Here is a 20,792-nt window from a genome sequence, read left to right as displayed (position 1 = left end):
TTTTCAAAATGCAAGATAAAACGCTAATGGTATTGAATTATGTAATTATGTAATAATTCTTCTTCGTGATGAAATGGAACTAAACAATTTATAAGATATATTAGGAGGGGGATGAAAATCCACCAGACTCGAAGTGGCTGTCAGCTACGGAATACACAGGAACAACGCACAGTTAACCCTGGTGAGACGGGGGAGATATCTAGTCAGGTGCCGAACCACAGTGCTACTTGTCTCTCAGCTCCCGTGCATTCCTTAACTGCAGATGACATCAAGAACGGTACAGCAAATCCCACAGACCAAACAGAGCCGTCTGAGGAGCTAATTCCTCCCACTGGAGATGGAGAAGAGTCCCCAATATTTCGAACAGATCGACCAAGGGTGACTTCAGGAGGTAGTTCTCCAATCTTTGCACAAAGTAGACAGAGTACAACTCCACTCCATGAAACACAGGAAGTACCAGACCAAGGGCAAGCTGAATCAGACATCAAGACCACGACAACCGACATCAAGCGAAAGAAAACCGAAGATCGCATGGCCCAATACCAACGACAGTAGCTGGAAGACGTTTGACGATGACTTGGACCTGATCCTTCAGTCAACATTGTCAGGTGCTGTGGAAAGGAAACTACAAGTGTTGCCTTCCATAGCCTACACCCTTGGAAGAGAGAGGTTCGGAGAAGTGAAGAAAGGAGAGTCAAAGAGAAGTCTCAACCGCGCCCAAACAGAAGGCAGTGTGAGATCAAGAGGCTCCGGACAGAACTTCCGTACTTTACGTAAGCGTTTCAAGGGTGCCAACCAGACTGAGAGAGAAGGTCTCGCCCAGTTGAAGAGGACAGCTGAGGTCACGCCTGAAGACCCTCACTACGGCAGAGAGAGTGGCCAAAAAGAGGAAGACCAAAGCAAAGAAGAGAGCCGCCTTCATAGCAAATCCTTACAGATTTTCTAGGGACCTACTAGGAGAGGAAAGATCAGGAAAGATGAAGAGTAGTAAGACCGAAGTGGAGCAGCACCTACGGGATGTACACTCAGACCCAAGAGGCACGACCCGCTAGGCAACTGTGACAGAATTCTTCCTGTTGAAGAACCCATCAATTCACTAGATCTGAAGGAACCAACATTTAAAAGAAGTGACAAGTGTTGTTATGAAGGCCCGGTCATGTTCAGCTCCTGGACCGAGTGGCATTTCTACAAAAGTTTATAAGAAGTGCCCCAAGCTTCTGAGGACGTCTCTGGCAACTGTTGAAAGTGGTATGGAGGAAGGGAACAGTTCCAGACTGCTGGAAACAAGCCGAAGGTTGCTTTGTGCCCAAGGAGAAAAGACTCTAAGACAGTAAAGCAGTTCAGGACCATATCACTTCTAAGTGTTGAGGGCAAGATATTCTTCTCAATACTGGCCAACCGCAATGACCTCGTACATGTTAAGCAACCAGTACATCAACACCTCAGTCCAAAAGGGAGGAATACCCGGTTTCTCGGGGTGCGTAGAGCACACCAGCGCTCTAACCGCAGCTGCTTCATGAGGCCAGGATCAACCACAAAGATCTCAGTGTCATTTTGGTTAGATCTTGCGAACGCCTATGGATCGATCCCACACAACTGATCTTGGAAGCTCTGCACCACTACCACATCCCGGATCATGCCACAAAACTCATCCAGAGTTACTTCAGCAACATTCACCTGAGGTTCTCTTGTGAACAGTTCACAACAGACTGGATTGAGCTACAGAAAGGCATTGTGACTGGATGTACCATCTCTGTTATACTGTTTGTGATGGGCATGAACATCATCATCAAGGCAGCAGAGGTGGAAACGCGAGGCCAAAGACCAACTCTGGTATCGCCTACCATCCAACCGTGGGTTTATGGACGACATGACCGTCACGACGGAAACTCACATCCAAGCACGATGGGTACTCACGGCACTAGAGGAAACAGCGACATGGGCCCGAATGCAGTTCAAGCCAGCCAAGTCACGAAGCCTGGTGATTAAGAAAGGAAAGGTCACGGAAAGATTCAAGATGACCATACAGGGAGAGGACATCCCATCCCTGTCCAACAATCCAGTCAAGTGCTTGGGAAAGTGGTTCGACACCTCACTATCAGACAAGAGCAGTCAAGCCCGTCTTCAACAACAGGCGGAGGAGGGGTTGAGAAGAATAGACAAGTGCGATCTTCCGGGGAAATTCAAGGCTTGGGTGTACCAACACAATCTACTACCCAGACTCGTTTGGCCAATGATGGTTAACGATATTCCAACCAGTACAGTAGAGAAGCTGGAGCGGACTGTCAGCAAGCACCTAAGAAGAATGGTTAGGCCTGCCTCCATCCTTCACCAACATAGGTCTCTACAGCAAGACAGCAAAGCTACAGATGCCCATCAACTCTATTGTAGAGGAATTCAAGTTGCTAAGACCAGACTTCTGCTAACGCTGAGAGATTCCAAAGACGAGAAGATCAGCGGCGCTGGCATCGAGGTTAGGACTGGGCGAAAGTGGTCAGTGAGTCGTGCGGTGGAGCTTGCAGAGAGCAGTCTCAAAGCACCAAGACATTGTGGGTATGACAAACATAGGAAAAGAAGGACTAGGGGCACCAGGAAGCACCAAAGATGGGAGACTTCAACACAGCAGGAAAGAAGATCCCTAGTACAGACCGAGATCAGGAAAGAAGCAGAGCAGGAAAGAATGTCAAGGGCAGTCCAGCTAGGACCACAGGGAAACTGGACAAGATGGCAGGTTCCAGAAAGGAAATTATCCTGGCAAGAGATCTGGCAGTACGAGCCACTCAGACTGAGTTTTCCTGCTTCGTTCTATCTACGACATGCTCCCATCTCCTACCAACCTGTACCAGTGGAAGTTGATTGACGACCCGGCATGTCCATTGTGTGGTTCACCAGGATCACTCAAACATGTACTGTCATCATGCCCCACAGCCCTATCTCAGGGGCGCTACAGATGGCGTCATGACCAGGTCCTGTCTGAGGTAGCCCATGTCCTTTTGAGACCGAAAGGAAGAAAAAAGAGACCGAGGCCAAACCAGAACCGCTACATCGGGTTCCTGAAGGAGGGAGAACAAGTACCCAAGTCAGCCCCAGCATCGACCGGAATCCTGAATGAATCCAGGTCATGGAAATGAAGGCTGACCTAAAGGAACAACTACAGTTCCCCCAGGAAATCGCCCAGACTACCCTCCGGCCAGACATTGTGATATGGTCCAGGAATCCAAAACGAGTGGTGCTGGTTGAGCTGACAGTCCCATGGGAGGAACGCATTGAAGAATCCCACGAGCTCAAGAGGTCCAAGTACGAAGACTTGGCCCAATCCTGCAAGTCCAACGGCTGGAACACTCAGGTCTTCCCGATTGAGGTCGGATGTCGTGGCTTCCCATCACAATCAGTGTGGAGGATGCTCGGAGCATTGGGCATCAAAGGAGCGGCACGAAAGCGCACAGTCCATGCTCTGGGGAGAACAGCCGAAAGAGCGTCCAGTTGGCTATGGATGCTCCGTAGCACACATGAATGGCAGCCAAGGTAGACGGGGTAGGGCCTGATCAACCCTACTTGCTCCACCATCCCGAGGGTGTCCCGAGTGTAAATGGAGCGAAACACCTGCAGACGGATGGTAACTCGGCTGATGACGTCTACCTTCAGCAGGACATCTGTTATTCAACACTTTGATTTGTTGGGTCATAAATTTGAAGTAATCTACTTCAGAAGCAGGAAAATAACATTTTATGGCAAAATTGAGTTGGCATTTCAAAGACATTTGGTGTATGCATTAATAAAGTGTTCTTGTTCAAACATTTGAAACGTTAAATGTTGCTCAAAATACACCAATTGATATAATAAGCTGTGTAATCAAGTCTGATAAATCTACTTATATTGTGATTCGTTTTTTGCAATACATATATTCTATCCAATCATGTAATCAAAGTGATTTTACAACTAGAAAGACTTCAGTACATATGTAGCAAAAACGTAATGTATTCACAGTGGGTGCTACATCGCCTGCTCGATTTGCACGACTGTTTGATCCCATTTTTTTTTAATTTTGTGATTCTGAAAGGTATTTTTATAACAAGAGAATTTGTTAAGAGAATTCATTCATTCAGAAGAGATTCATTTGAAAAAAAACGTGGCACTATACATCTTTAACGCAAACATAACCTCCGAAAATAATATCGAGAATAGCTCTAAAGAACGCAAAAAACGTGTTGGAGGCTCGGTTAATTGTCCATGTTCATGGACAGTACTGGACACTGCAATCTACCGTCCTCGCCCTTTAGCGACAGAATTAATACAACCATCCGCAGATGTGTCCATATGGCGATAATCATGGAAGCTTCACTTTGATAGTTTCTGTCTATGTTCATGGACAGTACTGGACAGTTCAAAATACCGTCCTCCCCCTACAGCGACATAATTTAGACATTAAAATGGTGAAAACCAGCCGCAGATGTGTCCATACGGCGATAATCATGGAAGCTTCAATTTGATATCTTCTTGCCATTACATGAAAAGCGGCTTATAGTTCCCAAGTAAAGTAATGTATGTGCACTAAACGGGACCACAATGGCCTGAACTAAATAAAAAGGAAATTTGAAAGGGGATCACAGGTTATGAAACCTGCATATCACAGACGAAACGTGAAAAGACCAATTTAAAAGCAGCAGCAAATCCTTAGGGTTGTGTTACCATTAAAACTAAAAATGCCCAACTGTAACGTGGTCCAGCAGACCACAAACACAACAAAAATCCCATGCTGAACCCGAGATTAAGAAGACAAAATATCGTTTTGTTTACGCTAATGGATAATTCAAGTAACCATTACAGAGTTACTTCTGAATGTATTTTACATTTTTTTCTTATAATGATTTCTATGGTATTATATTTCGGAATTAATTTTTTCTGAAATAATCGATTATTTTGATGCATCCGCACATTTTTCACTTCAACGAATCAAATTCAATGAAAAGTTTTATTGTCTTTTAGCTTAAAACTAACAACAATAAAACATGAATCTTATTGAAGGAACATGCCTTGCAGGACATAATACATTTTATCCGAAAATACTCATTTGTTTCTTCAAAATACTTTGTTTTCGAACGAACTGCAATGAAGAAACAGATGAATAATATCAATTGATATGAATCGTCTTTGATATTTGCCATTGATCCATCTAACTCTCTAAATTTCTTTTCCCAGTAGACGTAACTAATCAATTGTCTTGATCAAATGTGTTTTAGTTAGAGTCGTTACTTGCTTAATACTGGGTTTAAACCTTACTTGAATGAGGTGTTAAAAGTGATTTTTTCTAAACCTAAAGTAAATGAAAGAAAAGACAAATGTTTGGAATATAAAAGCCCGTACAAGTATGCAATAATGTATGTGAATAAACAATGGAGAGATTCTAAACTTTGACCACTATTTCATCTGAATCTAACAGTTTGATTGAAACATTTCATAGATTGCAGCAAAAAATGCAAGCTGCGTCAATCCCCGGCACCTGATTGAGAATAACAATAATTAAGCATGAAAATGACTATTTCAAAACATGAGTAGATAAATGCGTTCATGTTCGGTAGTGATCATGAATTCTTCTATATGACACTTTCGTGTCATTCAATGAGGAAAAGCGTATTGTCCCCAAATTAATGCGTGCCTTTACATTTCCTTTTTTTTTCAGAAATTGAAGAACTAATTTCTTTTCATGACAAACAATGATCACATTTTTCCTTGTTTCTAGATATCAAACTTGGTTATGATATCAAAGACAGTTTTGACAAAATATACAATTTTATTTGTCCTGATGATTAATTAAATTGCCAAGTATTTATTTCTGAGAATATTCAATATGCAAAATCATTGTTGTGCAATTGACAAACATTTGAATTTTGAGAGACAATGAATGTAATACTGTTAAACCCAGTTTAACCGTTTTACCTGCTGAGTTTCTTGAAATGAATGTCCACAATTACTTTTTGGGGATATTACGATTAAGACATTTGCCAACAGTTTACAAGAAGTCAGACAGCAATGGGGTGAAGGCGTATCTGCAATTTTCTGGTTTCAAAGGCTGATCACTTTTGATTCCAATAGCTCAAGTGTGAAGTCCTAGCGGCAGGGTTTCGCAGTTACTGCAATCAGGTAAATTTTTCTCTCCTGAATATATATGTATTAAATAACATTTTTTTTGCTAGTACTCGAATCATATTGCAAATAATTGATATCAGATTGACACATAATGACATTTTATGTCCAAATCGCAAGTGGCACAATAATAAAATAGATTTATCAATATGAAGAATTAACTTTAGGAATTGACAATACCTCGCAATAATTATGTCACTTGAATAGATATCTCACTGCATATGTTGGTTTATTGGTGCATTGAATGTCAATTAAGAACTGTGAGAATAGATATGGTCGATGCTTTATCTATCAAACGTTTCTTCCAAATGTTTAGTGCGATAAATCAAAAGGCATTTTATTGAATATGTTAGTGAAGTTTTCAAACGTTATAACCCAAATGTTTTAAAACATTTAACTTTATCCACTTCCGTATTTTTGACAATATAATATATTTTGAAATAGAAATCGATTTTTTTACTTTGCGTAAAATTAGTTATAAGTTACAAAAAATTGAATGATGTTCCTTCGACATTTCTGTTTTTACGCCATTACATTTGAATTGTATTATTTTATTACGACAAAATCTCCTTCACTGTTCACATTAAATATAATACAATATTAAATAATTTATCTCATATTTACAATGGACTGTAAACGTTGTGTGTCCGAGAAGAATTCCCAGTATACACATATGCCTTGTGTTAAAATAAGAATTAAATTAATTGCCTGCTTCCATCACTAAAACTCTATTGCTGCAGCATTACACAGTTATTATATAATAATAAATAAGACATATTACTCTTAAAATACTATATGTATAAACTAAATACCGTTGGTAGCTAAATTTATTATATATTTTTTATTCTTTTTTGCCACTGTTAGTCTGTCAGTTTTCAATGTTTTCAATTAATTGATTAGGAGAAAAATGAAACAATTATCTTAATGACATTGCATAATTGATATCTTTATACTTGTTAAAGTGTCTTTGTTGTTACATTGAAATAGGAACGTCATTCATACAAATAACGTAACTATTACAAGAAGAAATATTTTGTGATTATCATATTTTTTTTTAAGTTAAGGACATCCAATAATAAACAGCATTTTTCCTTAAATCGGATTTAACCCGTTTTATCAACTTTTTAATGAACGGAGCGAAACTAAACTTTAGTCAGTGTTTCTGTCTTTCCTCTTAAAGAACGTCTCATAGAAGACCTCATTTCCTAACAGACTATCACTTGAGGAGTTGTTAACATACAATACTTTGAAAGCTTTTACTAGTGATCATTACACACCAGTCAGCCGTTTCCTGACAGAGATTTCTTTTTGTCCAGAAAATATATCAGATTTAATTTTATCGACATTTTATTGAAGTTATTTAGATTACGAATAGACGTTTACCTTATCAATGTTTATGTGATTTCCTTTCATTGGATTAATGGGTTTAATTTTCGTAGACAACATGTAGACGACAGTGTATAAATAACATAGGTTTGTGAGTAACAGCTAAACTATTATCCCGTGGAATGTCTTGGGTATTAGTATTTTTACAACGGATGATATTTTGCCGCTACAAACCTATGTGTTATTCATTCTATGTTCCCGAACAATTATTTCATTGGGACACTGTTAATGCTTTATGTTTTTATTTTTAATAAATTAAATTTTACTGTGAAAAAAGTAATGTTACCTATGTCAAAGTACAAATATGTAATTTGGGGAGAACAGTTGCAATGCTATACATTTCAATAATATCTGTGGATCAGATTACATTCTTAATTATTCGTATTTCATATTAAAAAGAGAAACAACATATAATCAGTTCAATGAAAAAAACGCTTTTCTTTAGCTTTCTTTTTTTAAAAAGAGTTGCATTTCTAACAATCTTACACTGTTTTTGTTGGAAGATAAATGCCGCCCTTCCATATTAATCTTACCTTTCATGTGTTTTGATTTCAAAGCTAGTGTTTGCTGAAACGCAATTTCATTTTCCTGATTACGATTATTAAGGGTTATTATCTCAACATGTACAATATAATAATTGTTGTAAACATGTCCTTGAAAATGACATTGAATAAACTAACCGAATTAAGTTCCGGCGACAGTTTCATCACAAACAGGAAATAATTTTTTATAATGATTTTAAAAAAATCCACTTATTATGACATGCAACGTATTTAATGAGAATTAAATCAAACGTTATAAATCAGTTTATCTCATTTAATGAAGAAAGACAGGCTACAACAGAAAAGAAATTACTTTAATGATAAAGAGAAATTGCTTTTGAGAACTGATAGAATCTCGCAATAACCCCATCACCTTCGCTGAGACGTATCGCACAATCACCACCGTTTATAACCGTTAATTGCTACTTTATCCAGACGTGTTTTACTATGGGTAATGATTGCTGAAAAAATAATAAGAACAGAACAGAATAGAGTTTATTTCATAACTTGTACACACATAGGTACATCGTTATTACAAGCATTTTTAAATATTATTATAGGTCACATATTTTACAATTACACATAAAGAAAAAACAAATCAATACAATACTGAGCAATGGGATATTTAATACATACAATGTAATACATTACTTACACTGACAAAACTCCATTAATCAATTATATATTCATTTCTTTAAATAAATTCTGTAAATGAATAATGAAGAGTACTAAATTTAAGCGGAGAACAAACTATAACTTCGCTTTTAATCGAATTTGTTTGATAAATTATTTATATAATAATATACTGAAAGAACATCAAAGTATATATAATCAAAACTGCATCATAATACTATTGAAGGTTTCTGAAGTAATCTTTTCGTTTGATGTTTGCCTTTTTTAAATAATAACATAAGTTTGTAAGTACTTTATGACTTTTAGATTGTAGTAGTTATATAAATTTGGCCATACTAGGCCTAATGTAAAAACATCGCTTAATATATTGACTACGTAGATTTTCATAAGCACTGCATTTTAAAACAAAATGATATTCGTCTTCGAGTTCGTTAGCATCACAGAATTGACAAGTTCTTTCGTGGCGTTCTACACGGCCTCGGCCATACCTTCCGGACTCAATTCTAAGTCTATGGGAGGACACTCGAAGGCGTGAAAGAGCGCTTCTAAATGATTTACAATTAATCTTATCTAAATATAATTCATAACAGAACTGATCTTTTACATATGAATATAGATGACTGAGCACACCATTACTAGATACATCTGCACGCCATTCTTGTAAATAACAATCGATAAGTCTTTGTTTAAAAACAGTCAATTGCTTACCTAATGGAAGAGGTATTTTACCGCTCTTAGTATTAAATGCCAATTATGTATTCGAACTAATGAGTTTTTCTTTTTTTTTTGTAAATACTGCGCATGCGCGATTTTTTTTAATTTTTTTTTTTGCAATCGACATTATGTGTATGTCTTAATAAAATATTGAATCGTTTTAATTCAAAAAGTAATGTCAATGAATATTTTAAAACGTAACCAAAACCGATAAACATTTTACTGTTTTATCTTATTCCAAACTTGGAAGTTAGAAATGAATGGGAGCAGACTCTCTATTGCTTTTACTAAATTTATATAACGAACAATAGCTTTCAAGTTTTCTTTGTTTTTACGCTGTATTATGACGACAAGAGTTTCCTTCATGTTCAGATTACATTTTATTTCCCATATGAATTCTGTTAGATGCAGGATAATGATAATTTAATGTCAAGATTGATTGAAGATTTCAAAGAAAATTTCTGTTTGTATTAATAACGAAGAAACATTCAATTGCTGATTGATTTTTCATTAATGCAGTGAAACTTAATATTACAGATCAAGTATTATTTTCATATTTATAAAAACAACATTTCATTGTCGATTACAGCAAAAATTCCTGTCCTTCAAAACTTTAAATTTAAGTTGAAAGAGGAAGATGTTTACTTTTTCAGTATAAAAAATAACGAAAGGTGCTTTTCACAAAATGTTACTTAAACTAGGGACGCCTTTGAATTTTGAGCATCTTTTCTCTCATCGTTGTGTGTAAAGACGGGATGCAATAGAATAGAGAAAAACAGAATCCCTAAATGCTCATATATTTGTTTTTTCTTTGCAATGGCTTGGTAATTTTACCGATATTGTATCTCATTTTAGTCATAGTTATAACCACATGCCTGGTTTTAAAATAGGAATTAAGAAAATAGTCATCCTACACCAATGAGGAACATGACCGACTGATCAATGTACACATTTATTGACAGATATATCACTATTTATATCCTGACTGGATATAACTTCATCATGCACCTGCTATGAAAAAATTTAAATGACCATCATTTTCTTTTCCGTGAATTATATATGCAATGGATGTTGCTTGTTGTTTCTCCTAAGTTTTTTTTTTTTTGTTTCTATTGAAAATAGTCAGGGTTAAATCGTATACATAAACATATGCACTGTGCGTTAACTGGAGTGCAGGTATTAGTTAACCACACTCCAGAGCATGCCTATTGATTGTTTAATTATTTTTTTTGGGGGGGGGGGTTACTTATTGTGACGACAGAGAAAGGGATACCGATATAAATATCATATTCAGATGCATGTTCATTGGTTAATTTTTTGCTGGGGTTTCAGATTGCGACAACAGGGAAGGTGTTTTTATTTTGCCTGATGCCAAAAACTCGGCAATCCGATTTATACTCCGGGGCTACGCCCTCTCATACAAATTAAATGGCATCGTGGTTCGATGATCTTTCTATTACTTGTCTGTTTTGAACCTTATTGAACACATATTGCAATTCCGTTAATTGAGTTGTGTACATTTGCCTTCTTTTTCCTCTATAACCTAACTTTTGCTATTGATTTTAATAATAATAATAATAACGGTATTGAAATAGATCAAACATTTTATCCGGTGTTTAATATAATTACATCCCAGTGCTGGTAAATTACAGTTTAACATCAAGATATAATTGCAATTCATAGATTTTCCCAGTAATCAAAACTGTTTCATTGCTAATCAATTGTTTTGTTGTTTTTTTTGCAAAATCCAACGCACAAATGTAATCAGAAAGAATAAGCATGCAGATAAAGAACATTTAACGGTAAGCCTAAATTATATTTATGTTAAAGATGCATTACTTATATAGGATAGTAATAATATATATCTGTTCTGTTTTGTACATCAATGAGCGAATAGCATAAAAAAGTTGTCTCCTTGTCTTGCACAAATTCTTTGTTCAACACAGGGTTCCTATACACTGAACCAACTAACTCTCGGGCATAGAAATGTCTTAGCAAGTACAATATGTAGTCATTGATGAACAGAACATGGAATAAATTAACCGCTTTTAAAGTTGGATCATTAAAATCAGGCAACATTTTCTTATAATGATATTTAAGAAGCAACATTGACGACATCTCACAATAACTCTCTCACATTCGTTGTTATGTATCTCAAGGCACATGGCCTTTGTAAAGTTTATTTTCAAGTTTATTACGGTTATATACAACTTGATAAGGATGTGTTTCTGCTAATGCTGATGGGTTGCTGAAAGAGAAACAATTGCTTACCCATTTAAAGAGTTTTTTTTCCTAAATTTTCTATAAATGTTTTACATTTAACAGGCATAAAGATGATTTAAGAATCAAACTACAACTATTGTCAAAAGCACTTAGCATTAAATGTAAATCCAGTATCTCGTTGATTTCCATTAACTATTCCATAAATTTCCCGTCTGATTTAGCTAATGAGTTACTACATTTTTGTGCTATTCTTTTTATGACATTGATATTTATGAAATGAATGTAGTATTATTTTTTTCTCGTATTTAGATGTTTTATGCATTTGTTTATATCTTTGTAAATATTGCATTCGGTACTTTGGGGCAATCTTCGTTAAGTCTTTTCCTTAATACAAAAAACTTGAATCTTGTTCATTCAATATCATATCAATGAATATATTTATAGATCATCAAAATCAAAAACATTTTACAGTTGTATTAAATTCCACGTTTTGGCCCCGTGGTATTGAAATAGAAAATGTATAATTTTACTCAAAATAATAATAAAATAACTAGATAATGAACAATGTCCTTCAATTTATCTCTGTGTTGTTTTTTCGCCATTACATTGCAAAAAGTTATTTAAAGTAGAAGTGCCTTTGTCTTCATGTCGAGAAGAATTACATTTTATTTCCCTTTCGAATTCCTTCAGAAGCATGATAATGACAATTTAATACCAAGATTTATTGACATTTCAAAGACAATTTGTGTCTGTGGTGATAATGAAGATAGATTCCAACCAGCAGCTGAAACATTCAAATGTTGATTGATATTTCATAAATGTAGTGAAAACCCAATCTTACAGATCAATTATTATTTGCATACATGTATTTATAAAACAATATTTCATTACTGATTACTGCAAATATCCTTGTCCTTCAAAACATTGAAATTAAGATAAAAAGGTGATATATATTTTTATTTTACGCGAGAAAAAAAAAGAGAGGTGTTTCCTAAAAAAGTTATTTAAAGTAGAGGTGTCTTTGAATTTCGAGCAGCTTTTCTGTCATGGTTGTGTGTAAAGGGAGAATCGGTTATACTTTAATATGTCAACATATCTGGTTTTGAAATAGGTATTTGGTCAATGATCATCCATCATCCATAAGTCTGTATTACCGCCTTATTTGTGCATTTTTACTGCACATTTTTATCATTCATTCATCTAACAGTGAACAAGATTAAACACTCCTAAAAACTTGGATCATCATGCAATCGCTTTTGCAAAATTAAAGTTTAAATCTTACCAGGAATAAAAGATACTATGGTTGTTTGGCGTTGCTTCTTCTTTGTTACTTTCTTTATTTCGTAGAAGATATACTGTTCTGTTGTTTCTAGTGGTTATTATTTATTCATTATAATTTTTGATTTATTAGTGTAAGTTCACTGGCATGCAACACATCATCTAATTGCTTGTACTGTAAATTTGTGAGAACGTCAAGACCGGATATTGACTATTCTTAAGGCTGCCATGTTATGTTATGTCTTAATTTGTATTCTCACAAAATAAACGAAGAAATCTTACATTTCGCCATCATTCTCTTTAAAACTGTTTATCAAATATACATACTTTAATGATATTAAATTTCAAATCTTTTACATATTTCACTTCATTCGTGTAAAAGGAATTTAGTGTACATTTTAAGAAAAAAATATTTTTTAGAACTTCTATTTGATTGTTATTCTGTTTATCTTTTTTAAATCTACGTTAAAATAAGTTTTCATATATTGTACATTTTCTTTGTAATTATTTAATTAATTATTTAATAATGATATTGATATAGTATCTTATTTAGAATATATTACACACACATTACGTGTGTGAATTTACAAAATGTTCACTTTGGTCCATTGTCCCATTTCCTCTATTACCTTACTGTTGCTTTTGATTCTTCTAATACAATGTACTAACAACATTGAAACAGATCAAAACATTTTTCTTATCTTAAATATAATTTTATTTAAATGCATGTAAATAACAGTTTAAAATTGCGAAAGAATTGACAGTCAAAGATATTCTTAGTTTGAATAATTAACGTCCATTTTTTCAAACATTTAAACTATTTAATTGCTAACCAATAGTTATTTAATAAAATCCAAAACTCAAATTAAATCAGATAATATAAACGTGCATTTAAAATAACGCCACATAGCATTTTTTTATGTTTTATATAAAAAATTGCAACGTTGAAATATAACAATTATAATAATGTATAATATACATCTGTTCTGTTTTGTACATCAAAGGAATAAAATAAACTATGTTTGTCTCTTGTCTTGCACAAATTCTTTGTCCCACAGAATGTTCTTTTACAACTGGAACTAGAAGACATATAATTTATCTTTCATATATGTAACTATCTACTTTCAGACCTTTTCTCCTGACTTGTGTGTGTTGGATATCCGAATGTATGGGATTTTTTCACGTGGAAGTATTGTTACATAGAACGTCCGACAAAACATGCATGCAGACTCTTTTATTTGGAAGGCACTTAATAAATGTTTTATGACGGCATAATAAATCAAGTATTGCCGATGTTGCGTTAAAACCAGCCCAAAATTTTTTGGGTTTAAAACGTTTACGGATAATTTGATTTTTATTTTCCCACTTTTTTCCCACAAGTTTCTTTTTTGGACTGTCTTTTTTCTAATTTTTCTAAAAAAAAAAGGGAATTTTGATTTTTCACTTGAAAAAAAAAATAATTTTTACAATATAATAGGGCGCATATTTTACATCCTCAAGATATCAAACTTGGTTTAATTTCAGAGGCTTTTGTTTCTAAAAGAAAATTTCCCTTTTTGCATGATAGTAAAAAATTTAACTTTTGTAAAATCCCAGCAAGTCCCAAATATGAAAAATTTAAATTTGGGGGTTAAAAAAAGGAACGGGGTTTAAATAAACGGCTTTTTAAAACCGGGAAAACGTTTTTTTTATGATATAGGGAAAACCCAATACTGGCTTCATTATTATATGCAACGTACTTAATGAGAATTAAGTTATACGTTATCAATCAGTTTATCTCATTTAACGACAAATACTTGCTACAACAGAAAATAATACTTAAATGATACTGAGAAATTCGTTTTTTCAGAATTGACAGCATCTTGCCAATAACCCTCTCACATTCGTTGTTACATATCTCACAACACTTGTCCTTTGAAAAGTTTATTTTAAAGGTTATTACGGTCATATTCTACTTTATGGGGACGTGTTTCTGCTAATGCTGATGGGTTGCGGAAAGAGAAACAATAGCTTATCCATTTGAAGATGTTTTTCCTAAATTTCATATAAATGTTTAACATTTAACAGGCATAATAAAGATGTTTTAAGAATCAAAATACAGCTATTGTCAAAAGCACTTAGCATTAAATGTAACTCAAGTATCTCGTTGATTTAACTCGGTTTAACTTTTCCATAGATGTCCCGTCTGATTTCAACTAATTGGTTACTATATTTTTGTGCTATTTATTTAATGACATTGATATTTATAAAATAAATGTAGTATTATTTTTTGTCTCGTATTCAGATGTTTTATGTATCTGTTTCCATCTTTGTAAACATTGTGCATGCGTTTTTTTGTTGTTGTTGTTGTTGTTGTTGTTGTTGTTGTTGTTGTTGTTGTTGTTGTTGTTACTGGTTAATTTAATTCCACATTTCGAGCCATAATATTAGAATAGAACTTGTATGTTTTTACTTAACGTATAATTATGTTAAAATAATAAACAATAACACAATAACCAATGTCCTTCAACTTTTCTCTATGTTGTTATTTTTTTCGCCATTACATTGAATTACATATTACGAAAACATTTGTCTTCACGTTCACATAAAACAAAAAGATACACAGTATCAGGTAAATAATATTTTATTTCCCTTTTGAATTCTTTCTGAAGCAAGATAATGACAATTTAATATCGAGATTAATTGACATTTCAAAGACAATTTGTGTTTGTATTAATGACGTAGGTAGATTCAACCAGCAGCTGAAATATTAAATTGCCGATTGATATTTCATAATTGCAGTGAATCTAAATATCAGATCAATTATTATTTGCATATTTATAAAAAAATATTTCATTACTGATTACTGCAAATATTCCTGTCCTTCAAAACTTTGAACTAAAGATAAGAAGGGGATATATATTATTTTACTCGAGAGAAAAAAAAAGGTGTTTTCTAAAAAATATATTTCAAGTAGAAGTGCCTTTGAATTTCGAGCAGCTTTTCTGTCATCGTTGTGTGTGTAAAGGGAGGAACTTAAGTTATATTTTTATATATCCACATTCTTGGTTTTTAAATACATGTACTATTATGTCATCAATAAGTCTATATGGCCGCCTTACTTATGCAACTGTTACTGTACACATGTATCCTTTATTGTTCTAACGTTGAACCAGATTTTATCACTCCTAATGAACTGAATGGATCATATGATCTATCATGTCACTGCAGTCGTAATATTAAAGTGGAACATCTTTCCATGAATAAAAGATACAATGGTCGTTGAGTGTTGCTTCTCCTTTGTTACTTCTTTTTCTTACAGTTCTGTTGTTTATATAGTGGTTATTATTTATTCATTTACAGATTCTGATATATGAGTTTAAGTTCACTGGCAGGTAATACATCATCTAATGACTTGCACTGTAAAATTGTGAGAACATCAAGACTGGATATTGACATTTTTAAGGCTGTCATGTAACGTTACGCCTTAATTTGTATTCTCACAAAATAGACGAAGAAAATCTTACATTTTGCCAACATTCACTTTAAAACTGTTTATCAAATACACATACATATAATAATAAATTTTCAAATCGTTTTCATAGTTCACTTTATTCGTGTAAAAGGAATTTAAGGTACATTTAAAGAAAAGTATTTTAAGAACTTCTCATTGATTGTTGTTCTGTTTTTATTTTTAATCTAATAATTAAAGTACTTAAATCAATTAATTTTTCATATATTGTACTTTTTTCTTTGTCATTATTTAATTTGATATATATTTCACTATATTCACTAAGTTTCATTTTTGACGGTCTATTTCTAATGTTTCTAATAAAAAAGAATATGATTTGTTCACTTGAAATAAAATGAATTTTTACAATATAATGATGGTTGCATATTTTACATTCTCACGATATCAAACTTGGTCTTGATTCCAGAGGGATTTCTTTCTAAAGGACAATTTCCTTTTCATGATGAGTAAATAAATAGTTAACAGTGTTTATCTCAGCAAGTACAATATGTAAAGTCATTGTTGAAAAGAACATGGGTTTAATTAACCGCTTATACGTTCCGACCATTAAAACCAAGAAACGTTTTTCTTATGATGATATGAAAAGCAATACTTACCCATTTTGATAAGCAACATAATGAGAATTGAAGCGTAAATTACCTCATACGTTATCACTCAGTTTATTTCATTTAACGACAAAAAACATGCTAGCTACAACAGAAAATAATACCTAAGTGATACAGAGAAATAACTTTTTCAAAATTGACAGTCTCTCACATTAATATATGTGCATAACATTTAAAAGGCAAGTATATTACTTTAAGAATTTGAATACAGCCATGGTCAAAATCACTTAACATTAAATGTAAATCAAGTATATGGTTGATTTCAATTTAACTTTTCCATTATATGTCCTATCTGATCTCAACTAATGAGTTAGTATATTTTTGCGAAATTCATATAATGCCATTGATATTTATAAAATTAATGTAGCATTTTTTTCTCGTATTTAGATGTTTTATGCATTTGTTTGGTTTTTTTGTAAATATTTGCATTAGGCACTTTGGGGCAATCTTCGTTGAGTGTATTCCTTAATATAAAAAAACTTGAATATGGTTCATTCAAAATCATATCAATGAATATATTAATACATCATCAAAATCAACAAACATTTTACAGTTGTATTTAATTCCACGTTTTGGCTCCGTGGTATTGAAATAGAAAATGTATAATTTTACTCAAAATAATAATAAAATAACTAGATAATGAACAATGTCCTTCAATTTATCTCTGTGTTGTTTTTTCGCCATTACATTGCATTTTAACGACAGAGTTTGTTTGTCTTCATGTCGAGATGAATTACATTTTATTTTCCTTTTTGAATTCTTTCAGAAGCAGGATAATGACAATTTAATACCAAGATTTATTGACATTTCAAAGACAATTTGTGACTGTATTGATTCAAACAGCAGCTGAAACATTCAATTGTTGATTGATATTTCATAAATACAGTGAAACCTTATCTTACAGGTCAATTTTTTTATTTGCATATTTATAAAACAATATTTCATTACTGATAACTGCAAATATTCTTGTCCTTCAAAACTTTGAACTTAAGATCAGAAGGGGATACATTTTTATTTTACACTGAAAAAATATGAGAAGTGTTTCCTAAAAAAAGTCATTTAAAGAAGAAGTGCCTTTGAATTTCGAGCAGCTATTCTGTCATCGTTGTGTGTAAAGGGATAATCGGTTATACTTTTATATATCCACATTCCTGGTTTTTGAAATAGGTATTTACTCAATGATCAACCATCATCAATAAGTCTGTATTGCCGCCTTATATATGCAACTATTAATGCACATACTCGTATTCATCTAACGGTGAACAAGATTTAAACACTCCAAATATCTTGGATCATCATGCAATTGCTTTGCAAAATTAAAGTGGAAATCTTACCAGGAATAAAATATACAGTGGTTATTTGATGTTGCTTCTTCTTTGTTACTTTCTTTATTTCGTAGATGATACACTGTTCTGTTGTTTCTAGTCGTTATTATTTATTCATTATATTTTCTGATATATGAGTGTAAGTTCACTGGCATGCAACACATCATCTAATTGCTTGCACTGTAAATTTGTGAGAACGTCAAGACCGGATATTTACTATTCTTAAGGCTGTCATGTTACGTTCTGCCCTAATTTGTATTCAACTCTCAAAATAGACAAAGAAATTGAATGTACATTAAATACCATCATATATTTTAACATGTTTTTAATAACATACTTACTTATAATAATATATCTATTTCTTTGACATATTGTACATCATTCGAAGAAACGTAATTAGTTAAATGTACAACTTCATGAGAACCAATGACCTTAATTACCTTTAATTTAGCTTTTTATAGAAGAGTTGATTAAAGCACTTTTTATAGTTTATTGTTTAATTAACTTCGAAAATATATCCGTTGAATCTATAAAATGAACTTCTTTTAAAGTCCTTCATAAGTTTGACATATTATACCTACATTTATAGAATAAAACTTTCAGTGACTTAATCATTTTTGTTCATTAAGCTTTCACATCCTTTAGTTTTTCTTTCTCGTTTCTTTTTTATTGTTTTTTTTTTTTTTTTTTTTTTGGGGGGGGGGGGTTTATCTTAAAGCGTTCTTGTAGTTAATCTTAAACATAAACAAAACAGGAACTAAGTGTGTGAATTATAAATTGTTCTCTGTGGTCATTATCGGATGTTTTTTCCTCTGAGAGAGAATCTTACATTTTTATACTCTAACATCCTACTTGGGTTATTCATTTTTATATTAAAACTGATAAGTAACAATATTGAAACATATCAAAACTAACATTCTGAGTTACATATAATTATATCAAAATGTTGCTAAATTAAAGCTAAACAATGCAATAAAACTAACATTTCAAAGATTTTCTCGGTTTGCTTCAATTCTATGTTATTCCTTTCTTGTGTAAATATGCAATGCTCAAATAGTATACTTATAATATGAGTATGTTCTGTTTTGTACATTAATGGTTATTTGTGAGAATAAAATAAACGATTTTGTCTCCTTGTTTTGCACAAAGTCTGTCCAACACAGGGTTCCTATTCAACTGAACCAACTAAATCCCAGGCATATAATTTATCTTTCCTAAATGTAACTATCAATTCACAGACCTTTATTCCTCACTGCGGTGTGTTGGATATCCAAATGTATTGAATTTTATAGAATGTCCGACAAAAACATAAATGCAGACTATTTAATGGGCAAGCACTTAAAATCTATCTATTTAATATACTTTTTTGTTTATGACTACCGCCTCCGTGGTCGAGGGGTTAGAGTCGATGACTTCTAATCCAGTTACCTCTCTGGCGTGGGTTCGATCCCCGGGAGATGCTTTGGTAGTTCAGCGCGAAGGAAGGTACTGGTGTAACTCTCCAGGAACGATGGTTGGGAATCTACCCGCCTATATGAAAGGCGTAAAATGAAACAAAAAAACAAACAAAACAAATTGTTTATGACTGCATAATAGATAATAAAACAAATATTGCTGATGTTGTCTTGGACCAGTCGAATCTGTTACGGATAATTTGATATATACCACTTTACCAACGACTCATTAAGTTCCATTGTAAACTGTCCATTTATAGTGTTTAGAGATGATTGACACGTATATTTAATTGGGTTTTTAAACATAAATTCGTACTGCAATATGTTTCCACTTATCAAAGAATTGATTAATTTAAGAAACTGCAGATTATTTTAGACATCTGCATATTTGTTTATAGAACAGTGACAACGGCAGTGAAAAGCAGCATATTGTCAGTTACTGTTGTTAGTAAACGACAAATGGTAAAAGTAGTCGCGAACAATACAACTCCTAGCGGTAATCCAAGAGTGCAGAAATGCGCCCATGGTACTTGTCAACAGACAAGAAAAAATAAATGGTTTGTATTTGAATTAGAGAATTTGAATTGTATAAATTTAGAGTGATACAATATAAATATTGGAAATAGACCAAAATTTAAATTTATTGAATATTGCAACGTTTAACATGCCATAGTTGATTATGTAAGAGTTTCATGCAAAAGGACATTATTTATTTATTTATTTATTTATTTAATTATTTATTTATTTATTTATTTATCTATTTATTTATTTAAGGCGGCTACACCTATATTTGGATTTAAGGCGACTTCTCCAAAAATTGGATTTAGGGCTACTACTCCTAAAATTGAATTTATTGCGACTACTTCTTAAATTGGGTTTAAGTCGATTACTCCTTTGGCTTTAAAGCGACTACTTCTAAAATTGGATTTAAAGCAACAACTCCTAAATTGTAGTTAATGCGACTACTTCTAAAATTG

General features: G+C 33.1%; 1 protein-coding gene across 1 annotated transcript in view; it reads left to right on the top strand.

Moving 5' to 3' along the window:
- Positions 1 to 3,127: 3,127 nt before the first annotated feature.
- The window catches only part of LOC132719607 (uncharacterized), a 30,851-nt gene continuing 13,186 nt past the window's right edge, over positions 3,128 to 20,792 (top strand). The window contains exon 1 of the mRNA XM_060703795.1: positions 3,128 to 3,525. Coding sequence (XP_060559778.1) covers positions 3,128 to 3,525 — 398 coding nt within the window. The remainder of the gene's footprint in view (positions 3,526 to 20,792) is intronic.

Source organism: Ruditapes philippinarum, unplaced genomic scaffold (genome assembly GCF_026571515.1).
Source record: "Ruditapes philippinarum isolate M1 unplaced genomic scaffold, ASM2657151v2 ctg1952_1_1_1_1, whole genome shotgun sequence".
NCBI lineage: Eukaryota > Metazoa > Mollusca > Bivalvia > Venerida > Veneridae > Ruditapes > Ruditapes philippinarum.
Note: the sequence above shows the minus strand (reverse complement) of the source record. Positions and strands in the feature narration are given on the sequence as shown.